Source organism: Carassius carassius, chromosome 21, assembly GCF_963082965.1.
Source record: "Carassius carassius chromosome 21, fCarCar2.1, whole genome shotgun sequence".
NCBI classification, from domain to species: domain Eukaryota; kingdom Metazoa; phylum Chordata; class Actinopteri; order Cypriniformes; family Cyprinidae; genus Carassius; species Carassius carassius.
In genome coordinates, this window is record NC_081775.1 from 27,902,612 (window position 1) to 27,928,331 (window position 25,720).

Below are 25,720 nucleotides of genomic sequence, written 5' to 3' on the forward strand. Positions count from 1 at the left end.
TTCTTTTTATCAAATCTGGTGGACTTCATTAAGTTTATTCTTCTTAGTGCGTGCATGTACAAAGTTGCACTGTTTTAAATGTCTCATGCTAAAACTTCAATACAACAACCACACAATACTTTTTTCTGAGGTAAAAATGGGACAAAAAGAGCTATTTCCAAATTGCATTGTGCGATCCGCAAAAATCCTCTGGATGAGAAAGGCTTTTGAGCACATAGATGCTCAATAAAGTATTTTCTGTTCGCAGTGTTAGCAGTTTGTGCTTCACAGTCAGTAACATCGGCTTTATTAACGTCCTCACCTGGCATCACAAAATACAACACAGCAAAACTCCACCTTTGACTCTGTTCCTCAGTGATTTGAGATCCACACAGCTGTTCCAAGGGTCACCTGTAAGTACAAAGACAGATCTGTGAATATGAGAAACTCAGCAACACTCAGCAAAAAAGTAGGTTGGTACTTCACGTGCGTTTTAAAGGGTGCTACAAAGAGTGTACATCAAAGTAGAGACAAACTGTCTGCAAGAAAACATAAAATAGCCCCAAACCAACCAACCAGCAAAGACTGCCTGGTTAGCATGATTCTGTTAACCTCTGCTGGAAGACAACTACATCTGCATAAAAGTATCTTTCACTATTTATGACCATCTTTTTAATGGAACACTCTTCTGCCCACCAAGGCTGCATTCATAATACGTTGTTTGAATATATTTTAAAATGTCAGTGATGCAAGGCTGGATTTTCAGCATCAATAACTCCAGTCTTCAGTGTCACATGATCTAGATAGATAAACAGAATGAACGATGGATGGATGGATGGATGGATATTGGCACAAAAGTTGAAGCAACAACTAAAATGTTGTATGACAAAGTGAAAGGAAAATGGCTTCTGGACTTCTGAACTTCCTCTTGTAAGCAACACCCACGAATGACAGATCGGGAGAGAAAGCAAGATGTGCCATCAGATCTAGTGTGTCTCCTCTGAATAGATCCGTGCTGTTTTTATATCACACTGCTGAATGTTCCTTTGACAAAAACACACACTTGAACGCTTCTTGTGCTGGATGTGGGTGTTTTTCCTTCATCACTCAAGTCCTGAAGGGTTTCGGCTGCATTTCCCATGAATGCAGTGTTTTCTAGTGAAGGCAAATACAATCTTCTCACGGATGCATCAACAGATGGCAGTTATAATAGACATTTCTCATAGCGGTATGGGAATACTAACAAAATTGTGCTTTAGGCAGATGATGTAGGTACGATGTGCGATGTATGATTCACTATTATAACCACTCTTTGCAAATGTAGTAGGATAACAATGGCAAGGATAAATTATATTTCTACATTTTGCCAATGCAAAACTCACTATCAGTGCTGAAGTGTTGTTGGTGGTTGTCACTGTGTTGCTGTATCATTGATAAAATGTTCTGGGTGTTTCTTACTGGCCATGCAAGACTAAATACCACAAGCCTATGTGCCTATGATATAATGGGCTCTAAATATGGTTCACATCTCTTCTTAAATGGAAGACGGTGGGATTTATTTGCCCATTTAATCATTCATTAAGCATCCTTTATGCTCTGAACTTGGTGTGGGACAAATTACATGCAAAAGCTTAATGCTTGAAGCCAGAGGTTACCTTTAAATAAACATATTTAATAAATATCACCATACTTTCCCAGCTGATTGATTACATTAAAAACTGCAAAATACACAAAAAACACATTTTCGAGTTGTTTACATGTGCAAATGAAGCATGATCTCTTTAAATATCCACCAATTTGCATACATTTCTAAATCAGAAATAGGAAAAATAAATAAAGAAATGTTCATAATTATTGTTTGAAATTAGTTATAGGGTTTTCATCAGAAAATGCAGCCAAGAACCGAAAAAACAAACAAATTTTCACATTTGTTTAGGGAGAAAATATTGTAGAAAAATTTGAGAAATGATATATGAACATGGAACCCCTCTGTAAACACCTTCAGTGCTGTGCTGAAGTGGAGAAAATTTCATTTTGAGAAAACATCTTTAAAGATATGTATTCTAATTGCAATTGACAGACATGTCAATAAAATAGTGCAATATAATAAACACTTAAAAGTGTTTATTTTTTTGTTCAGTATAAAAACTGGTAACATTTATGAAAACTACTCTAACTTAATAACAAAACAACAGAAAACACAAGAGACTGTACATGTACAATGAAGGAAGATGCCTTTTTGTCGGGAGTGATTTACCCTGTACTGACATGAGAAACTGTCTGTCTGCAGTAGCCAGGAGTAAAACCCCTTGTTTAAGGGCGCAGAAGTGATAGGGCAAGTGTGAGAGCATGCTAACTCTCTTCTTCAGGGATGAACACAGCTAACAGCACACAGATCACTGCTTATGACTGTCAATCAGCTGTCAAGAGGATGATTTGTGCTAGTGTTTGTTTCTGGAAAGCACTATATGGTGGTCAGTGAAGTTACAAATACTGCAAAAGAAATATCATTGTATCTAAGCAGCTTTAAAAATGCAAATAGTATCTAATATTAGCACTCTGTGAAGCTGCATGTGTATAATCTAATATGATAGATATACTACAGTTCAAAGATTTGGATTATTGTTTATAAGAAAATTTATATTTTTATTCAGCAAGGATGCATTAAATTAATCAAATGTGATCATAAAGACATTTATAATATTCGTAAAGATTTAGATTTCAAATAAATGCGGTTATTTTGAACTTTCTATTCATCAAATATTGCTAAAAAAATGTTTCCACAAATAATTGAATAAAGGCGGCTGGAAATTCAGCTTTGCATCACAGGAATAAATTACATTTTAAAATATATTACAATCGAAAACAGTTATTTTAAATTGTAATAACATTTCACAATATTACTGTATTTTGATCAAATAAATGCAGCCTTGGTGAGCACAAAAAAATACAAATATAAAAAATGCATATACATGTATGTAAAAGAAAGCTAGTTGTCACAGGGCAAAATTATATCAGTGCCTACAAGGGGAGAGCAGAGGATAACTGCACTAAAAATATATAACAGAATCATTTAGCATTTGTTTAATTAATAACTACATTTATAAAGCCCATAAAATAATCATATTCAATGCACTTCTATCCACATGGTGTTCATAATTCATTTTCTGCTTCCAGTTTTCTTCCGCTTGTGCACCCAAATATTGTTGCAGCGCAGAGAAATATCCATATCAACAAGCATCACTTCAAGAATTTCGTGCAGGCTTAGTCATTTTTGGCTTCCAAAAGCTCAGTAATATGGAAGTAATGAGATGTGCTGCTTCAAACTGCATGTTTTGAGGAAGCAAATGTGTGCTGCAGAGATAGAGAACAAGTGGAAAATAAACCCAAAAGCATTTCACTGCAATTTAAAAGAGGAAGAGAGAGAGGGAGATGTTATGGATATCACAATGTGAGGGGGCACTCAATACAACTTCCATAAAAGGATTCAGGGCACCTTAAATATTGAATTTAAAGCATCGAGTTTCCTAACAATCCCATCTTGGAAGCTTTGAGGACAGTTTATTGCAATGAAATATATTACGGAGCATTATTTCTCAGCAGATTCCCTGCTATAAGTCATTCGAGGGCATAAAAGTTCACAAGAGCAAGTAACTGCAAGACGTTTTCTCTTTTCAGCAAATATGACTTCACAGCAGAAACTAAACACAGCTATAACATAATGCTAGTGTGTTGTGGGTAGGGCTTTGCTATTGCTAAAGTGTTCTGAATGTTTTAGTGCATTGTTATGCAGTTTATTGGTTATGTTGCTAGATAGCTGCTATAGTGTGATCAGGCAAGTCATTACTATTGTTGTCTCTAGAAATGGCTTGGGTCTCTCTTTCAATAGACTTTAGTGAGATTAGAGACCATCGCGAACACTGATGACAACGAGGCTCTGAAGGATGGCCTTAACAATGATAAACAAGGTCCTATATTGCATCTTCACAGCTTACAACTTTCAAAACTGTTACAGTGTTTTATCTACTCAGAAGTAATGTTCAGAAAGTTGTTTCGACAGCTGAACAATTGCTAAACAACAGTTGTACTTCTAGCCCTCGAAGCCTTGTTTTCATTTTTGTCAGGTTTCAACACGGTACCCTGACTAAACTCTTTTTTAGATATTTTGTCTTCTGATAAAATAATCTGATTTGAATCTGGATCGGACAACTGAAATAAAAATAATAGAAATATTAGATGGAAAACATCAATTTATTTCAGTTAGATTTCTAAGTTTTGTTTAGTTTAATTAAACAAAAGTGCTAAAATGACTCAGATATGAGTTAAATAAAAGCTTAAAATAAAACTAAATGTGAGATAAAACTAAATGAATTAAAATCTTACTTATAAACTTACTTGTAAAATTCCATTCAGGGCTATTATCATTAACGAAAACTAATATTATTAAAATATTTTTGTTAATTAAATTAAGCTGAAACAAAATAAAATAAAATAAATATTAAAAATAGCCAAAAAAAATTCTAAGCCACCTTTCAAGATTTTGTTTAGTTTAAGTAAGTTGAAGCACTAAAGTTTATTCAAAATATTAACTTACAAACTATTAACTTCAAACTATAATAGTATATAAAAAGTACTGACATGACACTGTTCTTAGCATCAATCTTATAATCTTTTGGCTCTGATTGGAGGCTTTATTCTTAAATTTGTGTGATTTGGAGGGGTTGATTTAGTTGTAGCGTTCTTCTAGACTTTAATGGTGTCTGAGAGTGGTTGTACCTGCTACTGCGTCCTGTCTGGCTCGATCTTGGTCTCTCCGTTCTGCTTGTCACTGATGGATTTCTGCGAGAGGCGTGAGGACATGGTGGCGGCTTGAACCACAGCTTTGAAGCTGCGCTTGCGCTTCTGCACGTTCTGCTCCGGGTGGAAGATGATGACGTAGACTTTCGGTATGTAGAGCATCCCCAGAGACACAGAGGCACTCAGACTCATGGACACGGTCAGCGTCGTCGTCTGGATGAACATCTACATCAAACACGGGAAAAGAAAGGTCAAGAGATGCAGGTCAAAGGACCATCAGAATCATTTCAGAACAATGCAAGATATTTCATAATGACAAAGTGATGCTAGACCCCATAATAAAATAAAGAAAACATGACAAATAAGATTGCTTTACCAGCTCAGTTGTCACTACAGCATAGTAATAGAGAGTTTTATCTTTTGATTTTTATTCTGGAAAAAAAAAGATCCTTGTAATCAGTACCTCAACAGTATCTACAAATCTAATTTACATACACACACATACACAAACATGCATGGAGTCATTTTTTAATAATTATAATTTTAATTGATAAACACTTTACAATAAGGTTTCATTTAACATTACTTAACTATTTTAGATAAAATGAACTAACAATGAAAAATATTCATAAAGCATTTATTAATCTCAGTTCATATTAATTTAATGAAATATTAAACGGTAATTAAATAAAAATGATAAATGAAAAAAGCCTGATAAATATTAATGAATGAGCTTGAGCTAACAATGAACAGTTGTACTTTTATTAATTATTGTTAACAAATATGAATAAATGTATTTCTAATTGTTAGTTAATATTAGTTAATAATTAATGTTAAGTAATGGCCCTTATCATACAGTGGTACCATTAAAATGAATGTAATTATAAAAATAATTAATTCATAATAACTATTTTAAAAAATGTATTCATAATTTCGATACATTACCATTTTAAGGTTTGGTGTCTTTAGGTCTCTTATATGCTTTCAAAAGGTTGCATTTATTTGTTTAAAAATACAGGAAAAAACTGTGAAATATTATTACTATTTATAATAACTGTGATCACTTTGGATATATTTTAAAATCTAATTTATTCCTGTGATGCAAAGCTGAATTTTCAGTATCATTACTCCAGTCTCCAGTGTCACATGATCCTTCAGAAATATTTTTTTATTATATATTACTTATGATCAGTGTTGAAAACAGCTGAGCTGCTTAATATTTTTGCGGAAACCATGATACTTTTTTTTTTTTTAAGCTTTCTTTGTTTACATTTATTTGAAAAATAAATATTTCTTTAGTGTCATTTAATGCCTCCTTGCTGAAAAAAAGTGATTTATTTCATTCAGAAAAAATCTTACAGACCCCAGAAAAGTAGCGCATTAATGGCATCCACAGTCATTTTTTAGCTCTTACTTTGTGTCAGAAGATGAACAGAAGAAACATCAAACGTGACGCCTAAATAAAACACCTCCTAAGGCCTCCCGAGCAACCTTTTAGCAATAAAATCCTCCTTTGGACAGGCTGTGGCTATGCATCAAAATAAACATTCACAATGTTCATCATATGCGACTGCCAAGCCAAATAAAAGAGCACCTGCCCACCCAAAAGCACTCACCAGGAAACAGCACATACAGTATTAGCACAGCACATCAGTGGGAAGCTACCTGGCTCGTTTAATCTATGCAGCAATAACTAATGCTCTAATTCCTAATTCCCGCTGACAAGGCTTCTGGCTTTATTATGATGGGTAGACATTGTCTTTCAGGCTCCAAAACACTCCCGTTATCAACCTCCTCCCACAGTCAAACCCCCGGACCCTCATTGGTGGGCGGAAGAGCTTTTGTCTCTGTGTCATGGTGTGTCTTTGGGAGATAAAGGGGAGAAATGAAATGTTGTTGTTTTTTCTCATCTCATCCCTTTCCATGTCTGCCATATCAAAGGGCTCTTCAAAAAAGAAACTGTGGCAATACAACTTGGACTTGTTATCGTGAGCCTGGCAGGTTGTTGCTTACTTCAGTGCCTTCATATTGAAATGACTTCATTTCACATAATTTTCTACTTAAGTATTTAAACGGCGACTAAGCTCTGCTCTTTTGTTGATGGATTGGAGCAGAACTGTGAGAACACATTGTGGTGCAAATCGGGGAAGTTGTTTTATAGCATTGCTATATATTGTGTTTTGAAGATGTGTAGTATTGCTCGCTGTCTTATTGTGAATGTATGAGAAAAGCATTAATAGCCTAAAATATCTCACTGTCAGAGAGTACGGCTTTCATTACAGTTTTTATATAAGATCAGTAACACAGAAACCTGCAGGTAATGATGAAAACACTTCCATAAAAACAGAATTTTGCTTCCATGAAGTGATTTTTTTGTGTAAAAAAGAGTGGGGTGGTATTTCTGCAGTGATGTTAATCATATGAGATTCCTCAAAGAAACTTTTTTTTTTAGTGTGAAGATCATTACATTAAGATCTAAAGAATCTTTGAAGAATGAAACGTTTTGATGGTTTTTTTTATGGAACCATCAATGGAAATAAAGAATCTATATTTTTGATTGTGTGCTCCTGTCCTAAAACACAACTGAAATAATTTCTGAAGTTCAAACATGTTCAAACTCATCGTATCATGTTCGGTCACACGTCAAACTTGGCTAGATGTGTTAGCATGCAAAGTTTAAATATGTGCATGTGCAAATGAGATTTGAGCACTGTGGTCAGGAAGAACATTAAGAACTTAAATTTCAATTTTGTTTAGCACAAAAAGCTATTATGCTATTATTATTAAAGCTATTATAATGATTTCAGAATAGCATTTTTGTCACTTTATACACTAACAATAAAAAACTTGGGGTGTGTCTTTTAAGAAGTGCCTATGCAAAAATACAGTAAAAACCAAAATATTGTAAAATGATATTCAAATGTTTTAAAGGATGCTCTCAAGGCTGCATTTATCTGATCAAAAATACGGGGGAAAAAACTAAATATTATAAAATAGCATAGCAATATATATATATTATAAGTACAGCATTTATTTGAAATAGAAATCTTTTGAAATATTAAACATTTATTTACTGTCACTTTTCAGTTGAATGCATCCTTGCTGAGTAATAAAATAAACAATTTATTCTTTCAAACAAAATTCTTACTTTTGTGCATTTCGGATGTATAAAAAGAGACAGGCTTCCAAATATCTTGTTTTATGTTACAAACAAAAAAGAAAATCATACAGGACTGGAACGACATGGTGCAAGTTTGCATTTTTGGGTGAACTACTTGTTTCTCAACATTTGCAATGAATCTCATTATAACACACTTCTCACCTTCTCAGTGGACTGTGCTGTGCCAAAGAAAATAGGCACGAACGCCAGCCAGACGATGCAGGTGGTGTACATGGTGAAGCCGATGGGTTTAGCTTCGTTGAAGGTCTCAGGAACACCTCGGCTCTTGACCGCATACACAGTGCATGTGACCATCAGCAGGATACTGTAGCTCAGGCAACAGATGAGAGACAAATCAGCTATGTCACACTTCAGGATGCCACGCGCCAACTCTGGATTGGGCGGCCGCTGCTCCTCGTAGTCCACAATGGTGTGTGGCGGCATCACACCAAACCAGATGAAAACACCCACAACCTGCAGAGAGACGAGGGGAAGAAAAAGCTGATCGATCATTAATGGCGAGACTGAGTCAGTCAGAAGGGCAGAATCATTTGTCAAGAGCTGCTGTTTGATTGATGTAGAATAAAGTGTAAAAGAAGCTGTGTTTTAGCCAGTCTACAGCAGACAAGACTTTGCACAAGATTACTGGTTAAAATAGGCCTGCTATCAGCCTGATTGCTCTTAATGATGGGTTTTAAAGTGCTTTTTTAAAGGCACAAAAGAAACTATAAGATCCTTTCCCCGCTTTGTAATAACGTGACCAGATTTTTCTGAAATGAAAAAAGGGGATATGTCTAGTTCAGCTGAAATGTAGCACTTAAATTTCCAAAGTTTTTCATTTTTGAATTATGACATTTTGTGTATTTTGATCATGACAAATGTAGATTGTCAAAAAAAATAAAAAAAAATAAAAATACAATGCACCCTTTATAATATGCCGTTACATTACAAAGGTTTGGGGTCAAATTTTTTTTTGAAAGGAAGAATAACTTTAATTTCAATAAGGGTACATTAAATTTCTCAAAAGTCATACATTTATAATATTTCAAATGAATGCTTTCTATTCATTAAAAAAAAATAAAAAAATTATCATGCTTTTCACTAAAATATGAAACAGCACAACAACTTAAAACATTGATAATTATAAGAAATGTTTCTTCAGACTTGACACTCAAGTCTGAAGTAATGATGCTGAAAATACAGCTTTGCATCACAGGAATAAATTACATTTTAGCACATATTCAAATAGAAAACACTTATTTCAAATTGTAATAATATTACACAGTTTTTACTGTATTTTTGATCAAATAAATCTTATATAGCCTTGGACAACATAAACTGTAGGTCCTTATTTTTTATTAGATTTTTAAAATGTAAAATTGTGCGTTTTATGTTGGATATTGCACCATATTGCTTACAAAAAAACTCTTCTCCATATAGAGTGTGTATTTTCATTCAGTAAACATAGGTCAATAACATACAGTATGTGTCAGATGCCTGTAATCAAATTCTCTTATGAACTCATATACTTCCCATTTAATTCACACAGACAGCTACAGACATGAAAATACATGTCTTAATTGTCTGAACTGACTTCTGTCTAGCGAGTTATTTGCTATCTAAAACTGGAAAACGATGAAATCGAAATGCCAAATTCTATTTGAAGATATAATATTTCTATGAGTATAATGTCCAAAATCTAGCATAAGTTACTATTCTACATTTTAATCACCGGGTGAGAGCAGCTGTTTAGGGGCGTGATTTAGAGATGCACCTGTTCTCGATGGGAACATTCAAGTGACTCATCCCGATTGAAGGTGCTCATCAGGTAACGCGAGGAACTTTCCGAGAAACTTCTACGGCTGGGAGGAGAAGAGAACAGCAGCCGGGCGGCCGGCATGTTGCTGGGGAGACAGATGTTGCTGTCAGAATGGCTCAACGGAGTTCCGTTCTCCACTCAGCATCGGTGACACATCTGCCAACATGCGCTGGAGGAGGTGCCGAGAAACGTCCTGCTGTCAATCATTCTCCCGCAAACGTCCTGTTAATCTCGTCTCCCCCGTGCCTCTGCCGGTGACTCATGCGCATAATTTTGGGGCTAAGCTCCAACTACAAAAGCCTCTAAAATATTCTTTTGTAAAAGTTCAAATCAGCAGTTTTTTAGGTGTTTATCAGCAGACACGATGTGTATCGACAGCGGTGGGGCTTTCTTGTCAACTGTAAATCATTTTGGAATCTGTTGCTTTTGCACATTAGCGTGTTTGGCACGTTCTGGCACAAGCAGAATGAAGCCCCGGCACTCAACATGATGAGGTCTGCACGCAGCTTATCAGCTTCGACAGAGTGTATAAACACAGGAGAATCTGCTCGACTGGGAAGCAGCTATTGACAAAACCTCAAAATTCATCCATAGGGGCGTGTTGAGAATGGAACAACAGCACAGGGGCTTTAGTTTCCATAACCAGTGGCTCTGTGGTGCTCATGAACCTGTGTTTGGCTGGCTGGAGGGAGACAGCCTGTGAATTCTGTGCAATGTGCAGCAGAATTGTCTTTATTAATTCAGTTAATTAATGTTTTATTCTATAATTCAATCTTTTGGCCTTGCATTCCTCATCGAAGCTGTCACAGCAGTTTTTAACATATATATGAAGCTAAACATTAAAGGTGACGTGTGTTATTTTTTATATTAACTACTTTTGCTATGCAAAACTTAATATGCAGAGGTAATTTGTCCATTTTCTAGATATATATGTACAATAGTGTTCAAAGATTGGGGGCAGTAAGATGAATACTTTTAATATTTCATTCGTTTTTGTAATATTTTTGACATACTTTTAAGAAATAGTCTAGGTTCTACAGTTAAAGGTCACTAATAAAATTTTATGAAGGGTGTTTTTTTTAAATAGGAAAATAATACTTTAATTTAGCAAGAATGCAGTAAATTAATCAAAAGTGACAGTAAAATCATTTATTAAGTTACCAAAGATTCCTATTTTACTAAATCCTGTTCTTCTGAACTTTTAATTCATTAAAGAATGTTGAAAAAATGTATAATGTTTTCACAAAAACATCAATGAGCACAACTGATTATAATAAGAAATATTTCTTGAGCAGCAAATCAGTATATAGAATGATTTCTGAAGGATCGTGTGACAGTGAAGACTGGAGGAGTGATGCTGAAAATTCAGCTTTGCATCACAGGAATACATTACATTTTAAAATATATCCTAATAGTATACAGTTATTTTAAATTTGAATAATATTTTACAATATCACAGTTTTTACTGTATTTTTGATCAAATAAATACATCCTTGGTGATCAGAAGATACTTCTTTTTAAAATCATAAAAAATGTACCAACCCCAAACTTTTGAACTATAATGTAAATACTTTTAAAAGTAAAAAAAAAAAAAAATCATTATTTTTTCAAACCAGCCCAACAGAGTAACCAGTTCCATGAGATTTGGAGAATTATAGGATATGCAATACAGCGATTATCACCAATTGGCTTGAAACTTTAACTTAACACGCTCACCTGTACTGAGATCAGTATGAAGGTAATCATAAGTTGCGATGTGGGGCTGATGAATTTTGGCGGTGTGACGGACTTCTTGCCCTGCTCGAAGATGCGGTAGATCCGGTTGGTCTTTGTAAGCATGGCCGAGTACGTAATGCACATGCCCAGCCCCAGCAGCAGCCTGCGGAAAGCACACACCACCGTCCCCGGCTCAGCGATCATCAAGAAGGTGATGAAGTAGATGAGGAAGATTCCCGTTAGGAGCACATAGCTGAGCTCACGGCCTGCGGCCCTCACGATGGGGGTGTCGTTGAAGCGGATGAAGGTGATGATGACGGACAGTGTGGCTAGGATGCCAAGAATGGCCAGGAACAGAGGGATCATGGCCCAAGGTGAATGCCACTCCAGCTTGATGATGGGAGTTGGGCGGCAGGCCGTGCGGTTGAGAGTCGGCCGCATGTCAAAAGGGCACATCTCGCAGTTGAACTCGTCAGCTTGGAACTGATAGCCATCACAGAGCTCACAGTGCCAGCAGCATGGGACACCCTTCACCATCTTCTTCCTCTCGCCGGAGCGGCACGGAAAACTGCAAACCGAGTCCGGAATCTGACGGGATCCACCAGTCCACTGCATCTCTTCCACCTGATGAAATACAGAGAATATTTACAACCAATTAATTTAGAAAAAAGCAAAAAAAGTCACCTGTTGAACCAAACAGATCATACTTGTAAGTTCAAGATACACATACAGTACAGCAAAAATGTTGGGCTCTGTACGATTTTGTAATTTAAAAAATAAATAAAACGTCTCTTATGCTCACCAAGGCTGCATTTATTTGATTAAAAATACAGTAAACACAGTAACACTGTGAAATATTATTACAATTTAAAATAACGGTTTTCTATTTGAATATGTTTTAAAATATAATTTATTTCTGTGATGGTAAAGTTCATTCGAATATACTGATTTGCTGCTCAAGAAACATTTCTGGTTATTGTCAATGTTGAATTGAGTTGTACTGCTTAATACTTAATCACTTAATACAGCATTTATGTTAAAGTATGAATTTATGTGAAAATGATTACAATTTGAAATAGAAATTTTCTATTTGTATATATTTCAAAATGTTATTTATGTGATGCAAATCTGAATTTTCAGCATAATTACTTCAGTCTCCAGTGTCACATCACATTTCTTATAACTATAAATGCTGCTTAATATTTATGACAATTATTTTGTTTCTTCATAAATGTATTTCACTGTCACTTTTAATAAATTTAATTTATCCTTGCTTAATTAAAGTATTAATTTCTTTCACAAAATTTTTTACTGCCACCAAACTTTTTAATAGTAAGTAGTGCATTTAGACAAATAACCAAATTAATAGCTCTAACAAGACAACTATCTTATTACTTATAATTGCTTACATTTGTTTAGTGTCCATGAAACAGTGTTATCATTGTTTAAAAAAAATTATTAAACATAATAAAACTTTACCAAAACATTAAATAAAATTTTTTATTAAAACCATTAAAAAAATAAAACATTTTTTGGAATAAGTGGGGGGAAATTTTAGACTCTTGGATCCTCAAGATGTGAATATAATTAATGTACAATTTAATGTCAATTTACATTGAGTCGCAGGTTATTGGTCCACTGGCCGATGGCTCTGTATCCTGGATTGGTGGTGTTGGTCATCTGGTACTGAAAGATGTCATAGCGTCCAGGAGCATCACCATTTTCATTAAACAGAACAGCAGTGCCCGCACTACCTACAAATCACAGAGGAAACAGGATTTATAAAGTGAATCATCATACAAGAAACATCATTCATGTCATTATTTTACAGAGACAACAACAACAACAACAAAAACTCAGTTTGGCCTGCTTTTATTTTAGATGCATATATCTGCTAAGCTACTTACCAAAAACCATAAACCATTCTGATGTCTTGTCTTTGAAGAAATACATACAGATGTGATAGCAGATAATAGTTGAGAACATCAGCTCTTCAGATGAGTGCGATCACATAAAGAGACGTACCCTGATCACCTCCTCTTCCTGTCACTGCTTCTTCTCCACTGAGACTCTGAACATCTTCACTTCGCTCTACACCCATCTGTCATATAAACGCTCCGTTCATGCATACTTTATCCTGCTGCACGTCATTACAGGTAGTGATGTCTGTTTTTAGTCCATGTTTAGATTTGAATGGGAAACTAATGCACTACAGACAAACGTTTCCCTGTGATTGAATATGTGTATTTAGTTCAGTCATTAGTTCCCTTCCTCCAACTCAGCTAGAGCACATCATTGAACCGCTGATAACCTGCTCCTGTTAGCCCTGGATGGATAAGGATTTGTGTTCTCCTTGTTTGCTCTTTGCTGTATAGGAGGAAGACAGCTTCATTTGAAATTCTAGAGTGGAAAAATGACTTCTTTTCCATTTTCTTCTTCACAATAATGCACATTGCTTGTTCAGCCAACTCCCTCCAGGCGAGTTTTCACCAAATGTTTGTCACTCTTGAGGAAGTGATTTAATGGAAATTCCTTCATGGCCAGCTTCACAATGCCAGAGCAACATTACATTTACGTACCAGAACTTTGCCATTTTCTGGAGATGTTTCTGGCCACAATGGTACTGGGAAAAACTAATTATATATAAACACCCCATTAAAAGAAATTCGTAACACATTTAAGGGCAATAATGTCACACATTTCAACATTAAAGTGTATAGTCTGCAAATAATTTTGTAGGACGGGACTTGATTTTATCAGTCAGGATTTGATTAGACTATGAAAAATAGCTTTGATATTAGTGGTTAATAGAAAATAAATTTTAGAGGTGGAGAAATTAATATATATATTTAAAAAAAATTATTTAGAATAATATGCAATATTTAAATAAACAGAGTTCCTATGATATGTGATATTGTATAATATTTCATAATATTTCAATAAACATTTTCAGTATTAAATTATGCTTTCAACTGATTAGAAGTGATAGTAAATAAATGTATAATGTTACCAAAGATATCTATTTCAAATAAATGATGTTCTTTTAAATTAAATGTAAATAAACAATAAAACATTAATAAAATAATACATTTTTATATTAAAATAAATAAAACATTTCAACTGTTCTCCACATTGATAATACAAATAAATAAAAAATGATCATGTAACACTAATTTTAAATTAAATTTTACAATTTCATATTAGAATCCAAACCGTTATTGTAAATTGTAATAATGTTTCATAATAATGAGATTTTCAGTGATTTTCAGCAAAATAGCCATTTAAACTTCTTGTAGAGCATAAAGCTACTTTACACTTTAATTAAATATAAAAGAGCTCTCCATTTCCATATTTACTTTAAAAATCTTATATCAGAAACTTTTTTTTTATCCAAAATACTTACCAATAAGGCATACAAATAAATAAATAAATGCATCCTAACTTTCTCAATAATAACTAAAGTCATACAGGTTTGGAACGACATGATAACAGAATTTTAATTTGTTGATTAAAATTCAAATATCTGAGGGCAGGCTCATGTCAATATTCATGACCCTTGTGCTCAATCCAAACGAGCCTGTGAGGCTAAACTCTTTATGGGGTTTAGTTTGAACCTTTCAACATATTATGGCATCTAGCCTAATGGCATTTCTGATGCCAGTCAGGTCTCATCTTCAGTGATTCTGATCTAGCATGATGTCGACTCACCATTGAAGTTGACAGCGTGGATGTAGGTAAGCAGCAAGCGTCCCTCCACTGGGTCCATCTTATCGCATACGCCCGTGGCTCCAGGGCACAAATCCTGGTGCATGTTGTGCAAAGCATGAGCCATAGCATAAACTGCATCAATTACAAACTGAACCTTGCCCTCTTGCTCATAATGAGAATCACGACTGATCCGTTCTTCTCCTGAGAGAGAGAAAGAGAGAGAGAAAGAGTAACATGAAAAAAGTGAGACAGCAAAGTGATGAATGAAAAAGTTGGAGAAGTTAAAGATAAGTAGGACAGAAGACATTTAAGAGCTTTTAAGGTCCGCTGTCATTACTTCAAACATCAGTTAACTTGCAAACGGCTATCGGGAGCTCTCACCTGTGCATTTCTTCTTTTCTGGGTCGATTTTGATACCTGGACGTGTCAGTTTGCACCTGAAGTCATCCTCCCAGAATTCAGCAAACCATATATTCCTGCGGTTGTTCTCTAGGGATCGAGTGGTGAAGTACTGGTCAAATCCTGATTAAAAAGCAGAAAAATGACCAATTTTATTCTTATAGTGGAATCGATTGTAAAAAAAAAAAACACAGCATGAAATAGAAGTTGCAACCAACTTTACTACCATTTCTGAGTAAAACAGCTATCGAGCATTAAAGGGTGAGACTTAATTTTATTTGTCGATTATTGATTGGATTGTGAAAAGTGAGGTGGGGGCAGATTCACAACCATTTTTGGTTCCCTTTCAGTGAACAGTTTTTAAAAGAACACTTTTTTGTCTTACTGTGAAGAACATTTTAATAACATAACATTTTAATATAAATGTAAAACTTATACAATGATATATAAGAACTTTTTTTCACTATAAATAACTTTTTGAGCAATGAAAACATTTCTATTGATTTTAAAAGTTCTTCTTGGAACAACCATTGCAAATAAAGAAGCTTTATTTTGAAGTCCCAATTTCCTTGTAAAAAATGATAAACACACAAATGAATCAATCGCAATACAACCACTGACATGCATTTTTTTAATACAGACTTAAAAGATGCATATCTATATTTCAAACCTTCAATAGATGCTCTTTTGGGCAGAATGGTGACGGCACCCTCAGCCACTTCCTCCTGGTCCAGGATCGGAGAGCTCTTGGCACCCCAGCTGTCCGATCCCACAAACTTGAATTGACCAGTCAGATTGGACTTCCTCGCAGCCTCCAGGACCTGCCTGGACAAGAAACAGCACAGCTAAACTATTAAACTGAAGTAAAGTCATTCTAACTAATATTACAGGGCACATACAGTATCTCTTGCTATTATGCAGCGTTTTAGTATTTTGAACAGAAATATGATCTGTCGGGGAAATTGCCATTCATGTCCTTACAATCATGTACTGTATCAATTTATAACAAAAAGAGAAATAAAACAAGAATTGTGTTTTGTTTTGCCAGTGAGATGGATGCAATCCTCTTTAATATCCGTCAATGACCAACTCTTAAAAAATTATTACATTTGCACACAAATGTACTTTGTTCATAAATGTAAAAGAAACTTTGGGAGGAACCAAGCTGTGGAAGTCCTTATATTATACAAAGCACAACTGCATGCATACACAAATGTTAACATAACATATACTTGTATAAAAGTCTCTAAATAAAAGTACCTTCATGAAATTCAAATATCAAATTGTTATTTAGTGTGGCACTTAACCAAGTTATTATGACTTAAGCCATTCAGTTATGCATTTTGTTTCAGCACTGAAGACGTGGTTGACAATTCATGCAGTGTGAGCGACAGCTCGTGTTTACAGGAGTGTTTTAATGAGGGGGAAACTTCAACTGCACAGACCTTCTCCACCACATAAGCCTGTCAAAAAGCATCAGCAATGAGCCATATGGATTAGAGACAGTGACACCCAAACACAGAGTGGTAAACCGTCACTAGTGAGCGTCAATGGCGAGAGCAAAGTTTTGTCTGAGTTTATTTGGTACTTCTGTATTTGCAAAGTCAAACATAGAAAATAAAAAAGCAAAAGGACATTATGCAATGAGAAATGCAGTATCCTGAAATTTGTATCTGCTCTTATGATATATGAAAAGGTCAGCTCAAGAGATAAATTGATAAAGACAGCACATTTTGGATTTGACAGCATAGCACCTCCTAAATGAATATTTTCCAGGCAGATTTAGCACGTCCTGAGTTGTCCTAAGGGCAATGTTGCAATCACACATGTGATACAGTACGTCACACTATTCAGATGCACAATTATCATTTAAAAGGAAGAAATATTCAGGTAATTGAAAAGCCAGTGGAACAACAGAACATCTGTACATAAACATTATATTGACTAGAGATGTTAAATGTAAAAAATAATTCTCAAATCATGTTCTGGAGAATTAAAGGAATAGTTCACCCACAAATTAAAATTAAAATACTCATGCTCAAGATGTAGATGAATTGGTTTTTGATTGGAATAGATTTGGAGAAATGTAGCATTACATGACTTGCTCACCAATGGATCCTCTGGAGTGAATGGGTGCCGTCGAAATGAGAGTCCAAACAGCTGATAAAAACATCACAATAATCCACACCACTCAGGTCCATCAATTAACATCTTGTAAAGTTAGCATGTAAAGCTGCATGGTGTAAGAAACAAATCCTTTATTTTTAAGCTTCAGGGTTAAATACGAGTCCTCTGTCCATAATATTGCATTTTACAATGAAAAAGTCATCTGCACAGAACAAGCACCTTTAACAAGCGAAAACAGTGCAGTTCTAAACATTATGTTGGTGGATTTTGATGTGAGAGGAAAACAGGAGATGGATTTTTTTTCAATGGAGGAAGCGTTATGGATTATAAACTGGTTTAAAGTGCCTGAATGGTCGATTTGTTTCTTCAAAACACGTTCGATTTCATATCAGAAGATGTTAATTGATGTACTGGAGAAGACTACTGTGATGTTTTCATCAGCTGTTTGGACTCTCATTCTGACGGCACCCATTCACTGCAGAGGATCCATTGGTGAGCAAGTGAGCAATTTAGCTAAATTTCTCAAACTTTTTTTTAATTCTATACATTTTCAGCCAATTTTCATTTTTTGGAGAACTATTCCTTTAATGAAGAACCTTTTTTCAAAATATGGTTCTTTAAAAAATAAAAAGTTATTTGTTTCAAAAATTGGTTCTAAAATGGTTTCTGTTTGTGTATCAGGACAATGCACTAATCATACACATCTGTGATCATGTAATTGCTTAAGAGTATGTTTCTGGCCTAACACTGCGGCCATTGTTTCCTCTTCAGGTTTGCTGTTCTGGAGCCAACTCCATTTACATGCATGAGCATGTGTGATGCATTGCATATCAAAAGCAAAGTATCCCATATTGTCTTATCACTACATCAAAGGACGTTTTCCCTAATTGCACATACTTTGCATTTAGTATTTGTTTTTTTTTACAAATATCCCCTAAATGTCACAGATATTAAAAGTTAGTTCAATCATATCAAATAATCCACATGTGCCCTTGTTACCAGTCAACCATTATCAAATCTGTGACAACATTAGTCTACTGCACCGCAACAGATGGAACGAACAGTTTGTTCCAGACAGAACCATTAAAAAAACTATGAAAAAGAGCCACTGTTACACTCCCATTATCCATCTGTTATAGACAAAATCTTCAAATTCTAAATATAAAAATTTAATGTTGCTTGTAAACACTTATAAGTGAATATTTTGGGTTAAACACAACAAAAAATAATGAACATTAAATCAAAATTCACACTCTATGCCTAAACACTCCTTTACTTTAATACTTCTAGGGTAAGCCAATCATGCATGCTTTTTCAAGGGAAAAAACATGTTTGACTTCTTAATCTTTTACCAGAATCTGCCTCTGAAACAACTTTTTCAGCTGACTTCCCTTATTTGTTAACCAACATCTTGTCAAACAGTACAATGGGTTTGTTAACGTCACTTCAATCTGGCGTTCCTCAGTTGTAAAAAATAATAATAATAAATGCTTGTGAAATCCTACAATTACAGTTCAATTATAGCAGACAAACTCTGTTAGCTGGTTGTAACAGTGAAACCAAAGCACTTGAATTCACATGAACACATTTTCAAAATCTTCCTTCCGAGAGGGATGCATGTGCATTTGTAATCTGTTTTGGATAATTTCATGATTTCAGATACCTGTAAAAGTGTAACAATCTTATCTTATTTTAACATTTACATCCAATATAAAAAGTGGAAAAATAATCTGTCAGCATTACACCATTTCAATCTGCTTTAAATCATTACACTTTTAAAATATTAGATTTTTAATAAAATAAAATAAAATAAAACTTCTTTCTTTATTCTAAGAAAAAAATTAAATAAAATAAAAAATACTTAACACTCCATGGTCTTAATAAAATAAAATTAAATACAAAAAATAAAAAATATAAAAACGTCTTTCTTGACATGCATTCATGTTCTAAAAGAAAAAATAAAATAAAATACTTCCTTAACACTGCTTTAAGCCTCCACAAATGCAAATGCAGCTGATAGAATTAAAGCTGTTTTTAACCCAGAATGTTATAAGGCTTTTAAGGCCTTGCTGAACAAACATACATTAAGCATATCCTTCACTTACTTGATGTCGTCCTCATGGGCGAAGATGATGACTCCTCGAGCATTGGGGGTCTCCATTAGTCTCTTAATGATCTTGTCAAACTCTCCTGGTTTGGGCTCTCGTGGGATCTTTAAGGACTGAGCGATGCACAGACCTCCTTTGTCACAGAGAGAGAGAGATGGACACCAATGCTGAAATTTTTCTCTCCTAAAATGTGACTCACTTTCTATTTATATTAATGACCGCCATGAAATTCTGGCAGCAGATGGGTACAAATGCATGCAGCTGTCTCTGTCATGCTCCTCTTTGGAACTTCTTGAAATATAGCATATTAATGGAAAGCCCAATCTGGATCATTCTATATGCTTCAGTGTGTTTTACATCCATAGATTACCACAGAACAGAATCCAAAGACTGATAACTGTATGGATACTGTACCTGCCTCTCGAGAGATCTGAACGAAGGCATCTACTCCGCTTTCACCATAGTTCCCCTCCGACGCTAATGTGGACACATAGTTCCAGCCCAGCGCCTTCACGATGTCCACCATAGCTTGGGCCTGGTAGGAGTCTGGAGGTACCACTCGAGAGAAGAAGTCATAGCGGTTATTGTCACTCAGCTCTGGTGCTGTGGAGGCATAGCTGATCTGAGGGATCTGGAAGAAAAAGAAGAGATATACATACTTTTCTAAAGCCAGTTAGTCTGTTTGGCAACCGTCTTGCTAACATCCCCGGAAAACTGTTTAAGTTTATGCATAAATGCATAAATTAATGAATAAATAAATTAATATATAAATAAATAAATTGATTGATTTATTTATTAATTATTATTTTTTGTTTTGGTTTCCAATAGAAATATCAAATCAAATCCTCAAAACTAAATTAATTAAAGAGAAGATTATAAAAATGACATGTACGTACATCTTATAAAACTTGAAGCATAGTCTATTTTTAGGTAAATTCTATTTTCAAAATTAAAATAAAATAGAACCAGAATTATTTATATTTTAGAAATGTAAAAAAAAATAAGTATTCAAACACAATAAAATAAGTCCAGGGGCGTGACATTACTCCCATCCCCCCCCCCTTCAGGAAAGTGCATCCTCGCACTGTAGAAACATGGGGAGGGGAGGGGAGTGGGTGGGAACAAGGGAGGAGGACGGATATCCAGGAGAGGAGACGACAGAGGGAGGAGCCAGGGAGGAGACCGGAGGAGCTTGGACCCAGTAAACAGCCATGATGTCAACCCACGAGGGAGCCAAAGGAGGAGGAATGGACGAGGAATGGTCGCTGACTCCAGGGAGCCGTCCAATGGTGGTGGAGCAGGTGGAGGATGAGCCCGAGGTGGAGACAGAGAGCCAACGAGCCAGGGGGACACAGAGGATCTGGGGTGCCAGGGTGGAGCTGAGGGCTCTGGCAACCGAGGTGGAGATCCGGGTAGAGCTGGAGGGATGAGGGAGCCCAGTGGAGCTGATGGATCAATGGTTGACGATGGAGGCAAGGGAGCTAGGAGCCGCTGGGTCTACGGGCTGAGGTGGAGTCCAAGCTTTGGAGGCTGGAGGCAGAGGTGAGGGAGACTCTGACCATGATGACACTGGAGGATGGCACTCCCATGGGGCATGCACCGCAATGATGGTGGGCTGAGGGCGAGCAGAGGGGCTGCCAGATGACAGCGGTGGAGGAGACTGGAGTGGGTATTTTCGAGGAGCTGGCACTGGAGGGAACTTTCTAGGAGCAGCTTAAGATCCGCACAGTGGGGAGATGGTGGGCTGGGCTCTGGGTCAGGAGTGGCACTGGCCAGTGTCCATTCCACTTAGGTGGTGAAATTCCCTCGGGGACCGACCTCTGACGACAGTGATCTGTACGCGATGTTCAAACTGGCATCGTAGAACACACAGAGCACATCATTCGGGTAGTTGATGAGACTTGCCAGTACCCAGAACAGTCTGGTGCGGCCCCCAAGTAATTTGTCCCCCTGCATGATTTGTCCAGCAGGAGGAGGTATTGAGGGGATCCAGGAAACATGCAATAAACTGTTTGGGTCAGTTCTTCTGTCACACTACACAAGTAGTCAAGAAGCCAGGAGACGAGGAATTCATGAAATGAGAGTCTCTAATAATCCAAATGGGAAACATAGACTACATGGAAGATATCCAAGAACCGACAAACACAAACTGAAAGGACTTCTTATAAAGACAGGATAATTAGGGAAACACTGCATAGCATAACTGATTAACAGGGATACAGATACATTGTCAGGATTCTTTGTTAAATTTTTAAATAAAGCATTTATTTGAAATAAAAATCTTTTGTTACATTATAAATGTCAATTTTGATCAGTTTAATGCAATCTAATACATAATCTAATAAGATTACTTTTATAAATAATAATAATAAAAAACATACTGATGCCAAATGGTATTACGTATTTGCTGAAAATACATTTTAAATTTATTTAATTAATTACGTTTAATTAATCTTGTTTTAAACATTTTGCCTAGAAAACAAAATCTGACCAGATTTAGAAAAAAAAATCTGAAATTTCCATCTTACATTTGGAAAAACATATCAAATCACCAATAAAATGTTTCAAAAACTTTATCATAAAGTTTCTCCATTGGCTCAAAAGAGTTTTAGCATGCTACTTTATAAATTCATAGACCACTTAAGATTTGACAACAAAATGTAGTAGTGAATTATGTGTGCTATTACATCATTTGTCTGGAGCAAATGCAGATGGCTGCTGTTGGTTTCATCATGATTTGTCTCTAGGCCTCAAATACGGTTCACCCAGTGACTGATAAACCTAGATAGACTCCAGCTTTTTATAGCAGGAGAAGTGAAGCAGCGCTCATGTCTCGTCAGCTAATGCACAGAAGGAAAGCAAGGTCTCGGCATGTGGGTGAGCAGTAGAGGCGTCCTTACAACAGGTAGATGGATGAAAGAACGAACCATTTGACAGATTATCCATGAGGATAAGAGAGGTTTTAGTCAAATTAAGTTAAGCACAGGAGGAGAGATACAGAAATCAGGAGGGGGGAGGCAAAGAATTCATTTAACACTGATTATGTGTGGCGGCCCCCACCAATGAGACTTTAACCCAGCATTTCACAATCCTGCACATTTCAGTGTCTAAAAAATCTGACACACCCAATTCAGGTCATGGAGCACTCCACTAATCAACTGATGAAATGAATCAGGTGTGTTAGATAACAGACATTTATATAATTACTGTGACGGTACCATGGAACTAGGAACAGGTTTTGACACAGATTTCACGTTTGGATTTGATTCGATATTGTACATTTGAAATATTTCTGGTTCATGACAAAGAAAAAAATATTGTGAAATATTCTAATTTGAATAAACATATATTTCATATATTTAAAAAAATAATGTATTCATGTGATGACAATACTGAATACTGTAAAAACAATTATTGTGATTTTAACAGTAAAACACTGTAAAAATGCTACAGTAAATACCTGTTAACTGGTTAACTGTAAGTTTCTATACTTTGTTCAGTGAATAAATTTAGTAATATTTAAGCTAGTTTTTCAGTAAAATGCTGTTAAAAATACTGCTTTTGGAAGTGAAAAATTTTAAACGTATTTAAAATACGTAAATTGACCCTCCCAGAATCCCCTGCATGACACTTCATAATTAATGTTTTTTTTTTTTAAATAATGTTTCTTCTTAGTTTTTTCTTCTCAGTTGTTTACATTAGAGTTTAATCTTACATTTAATGTTGTTAAATTAATGTTTAGTGTTTGTGTGAATGACACTGTGCACCTTCTGCAGTATATATAAGTATTGCTCTCCTCAGCTCGTAGAAAAGCTGTTTGTGATGAGCTTTGGTTCATCATCTGACTTTTCATCACCACCAGTTTTTGGTGGTTATCAGTGCATTACAATGGTTCAAAACAGATATTAGTACTTGGCTTTTTAACTTTACATCAGTTAATGAAATAGAGTATTTTATTGTGAATTAATGTTATATCTGTAAAACCTAAAATGTTGCTACCATATTTTTTATGGTGAAGTAGTGATGAAGTCATTTCCTTGAGCTGACTCTTTCGGACAGTTGCATGCGGTTAAAGAAAAAAATATTTCATCAGGTCTTTTACACCCTAACGTAATGACGTCATTCGCAATGACATAATGATCTCGAGTCTATTGTCCCGGGCCGGAATGAAAATACACATTCAAATATGTAAAGTCAGTAGTCATAACTTCAGTCAGTTAAAACATCATAATAGTGGCAATCTGGCAAAACTTTAATTTATTTAATAACAAATAAACCGCTGTAGACTTAAATCCTCATATGCACATCACTGCCTGTTACTGTAATTGGGTGCTTGGGTGCAGGGGCGTCGGACTGGGGGTAAATCCAGTACTGATTACCAGGGCCCCAAAGGAAGAGAGGGCCCTTGAAAAGTCTGGAATATATATTTTCGGGGGGGGGGGGGGAATTAGGACAGCCTATGCATAGGGCCCAGGATCTTGTGCAGCGCCCCTGCTTGGGTGCTTGGGTGTGAACTTTTCTGAAAAGGTCCCTGTATGTTCATTATTCAGCTCGCTGCACACATACACACATACTGTGTTCATTTTCAGTTCTCTCTTTACAGCAGTTCAGTCAGTGTACAGTTTGAGTAAATTAATTACACCGGGATATTGGTTTATTCTGACTCAGGGGGAGTGTCAGCCACGTAAAAAAAGGGATTAACTTAAGTAATTTGTGGATTAATGCTTACTGGAGACACAAACTGTTTCAAACGATTCAGTCCGATTTGCTGAACTGGTTCAACCGGTTCACTAAGAAGAACCGGTTACAGTAAATCGAACAATTCGTTCGCGAACCGGACATCACTACGGTAAAGTTCTGGCAACCACAGCTGCCGGTATTTTACCGAAAATGTCACAGATTTTTTTTGTACAGTGAATCTTCAGCAGCCTTTAATTCCAATCTTCAGTGGTCAGATCTATCTGAAACTGTAAAACAATAAAAAATCAAATGTAAAAAAAAGAATAGAAAGTTCAAAAGAACTAATGCTGTTAATGCTGAAATAATGCTGTTTTGTTGTATTATAAATATCTTCTGTTTCACTTTTGGTTAATTTAATGCATCAGCACTCCAATTTTTTGTTGAAATATGAGTGAGTTGATATTTTTGTCACTCTTCTGAGGAAAATGTCATTCACTTGTTTTGGCAATGTACCGAATGTGTACGATTTTTTTAATGATCATCTGATCCCATTTTGTTTAAATCTGAATCAAATGAACCATGATCCCCGCTCCAATCTGCGGTGCGAAATTTCTAAAAAAAAAATTTGAAAAGAGGTAAATAAGGCTCTGTCTAGCCAGGTGATATCACATGTGGTCAATATTACAACAACAATGGTTACATACACATATATTTAATTGTTTGATCAATATTATTGCTTGGGACAATTTAATAGTTGATGGATATTGGTAGGGACTTCTCCCCAGTGTCCCTACTAAATTCAATGCAAAAGCTATTGTATGACTTTCATCATCCCTGGAATATAGTACATGAGGGGAATTAACACAGGTTTGGAAAGATATGAGGATGAGTAAATAATGACATAGCAGAAAAAAGTCTGATTCTGTCCTAACAGAACTGATTCTTAGAATTAATAGTTTAAATTGTGGTAAATTTCACTGCACCCCACTTTTGGGAGGGATGATTCTCCAGCTGGACAGGACGCTGGCTCAGACAGAGCTATTTATTATTCTGCACTAGTTCATCATGACTCTGTAACAGGACTGTTCAGCGCCTCTCGACACGATCCAAATCCAACCTTTTAATCACAGTAATGGCTCCTGTCTGGCCCTGATCTGTTTCCATGCACTTCACTAAAGCCCTTATTTCTGTTACATGCATCAAGTATATGTGTATATTTGTATTTAT

The 25,720-nt window shown here is 35.7% G+C and overlaps 1 protein-coding gene across 1 annotated transcript in view; it reads right to left on the reverse strand.

Annotated features, from left to right (window-relative positions):
• Positions 1-218: 218 nt before the first annotated feature.
• The window catches only part of LOC132098048 (metabotropic glutamate receptor 6-like), a 46,105-nt gene continuing 20,603 nt past the window's right edge, over positions 219-25,720 (reverse strand). The window contains exons 3-12 of the mRNA XM_059504154.1: positions 20,228-20,444; positions 19,811-19,946; positions 16,249-16,403; positions 15,561-15,701; positions 15,180-15,380; positions 13,086-13,225; positions 11,472-12,095; positions 8,099-8,410; positions 4,756-5,001; positions 219-390 (exon numbers count right to left, since the gene is read on the reverse strand). Coding sequence (XP_059360137.1) covers positions 4,759-5,001; positions 8,099-8,410; positions 11,472-12,095; positions 13,086-13,225; positions 15,180-15,380; positions 15,561-15,701; positions 16,249-16,403; positions 19,811-19,946; positions 20,228-20,444 — 2,169 coding nt within the window. The 3' untranslated portion in view covers positions 219-390; positions 4,756-4,758. The remainder of the gene's footprint in view (positions 391-4,755; positions 5,002-8,098; positions 8,411-11,471; positions 12,096-13,085; positions 13,226-15,179; positions 15,381-15,560; positions 15,702-16,248; positions 16,404-19,810; positions 19,947-20,227; positions 20,445-25,720) is intronic.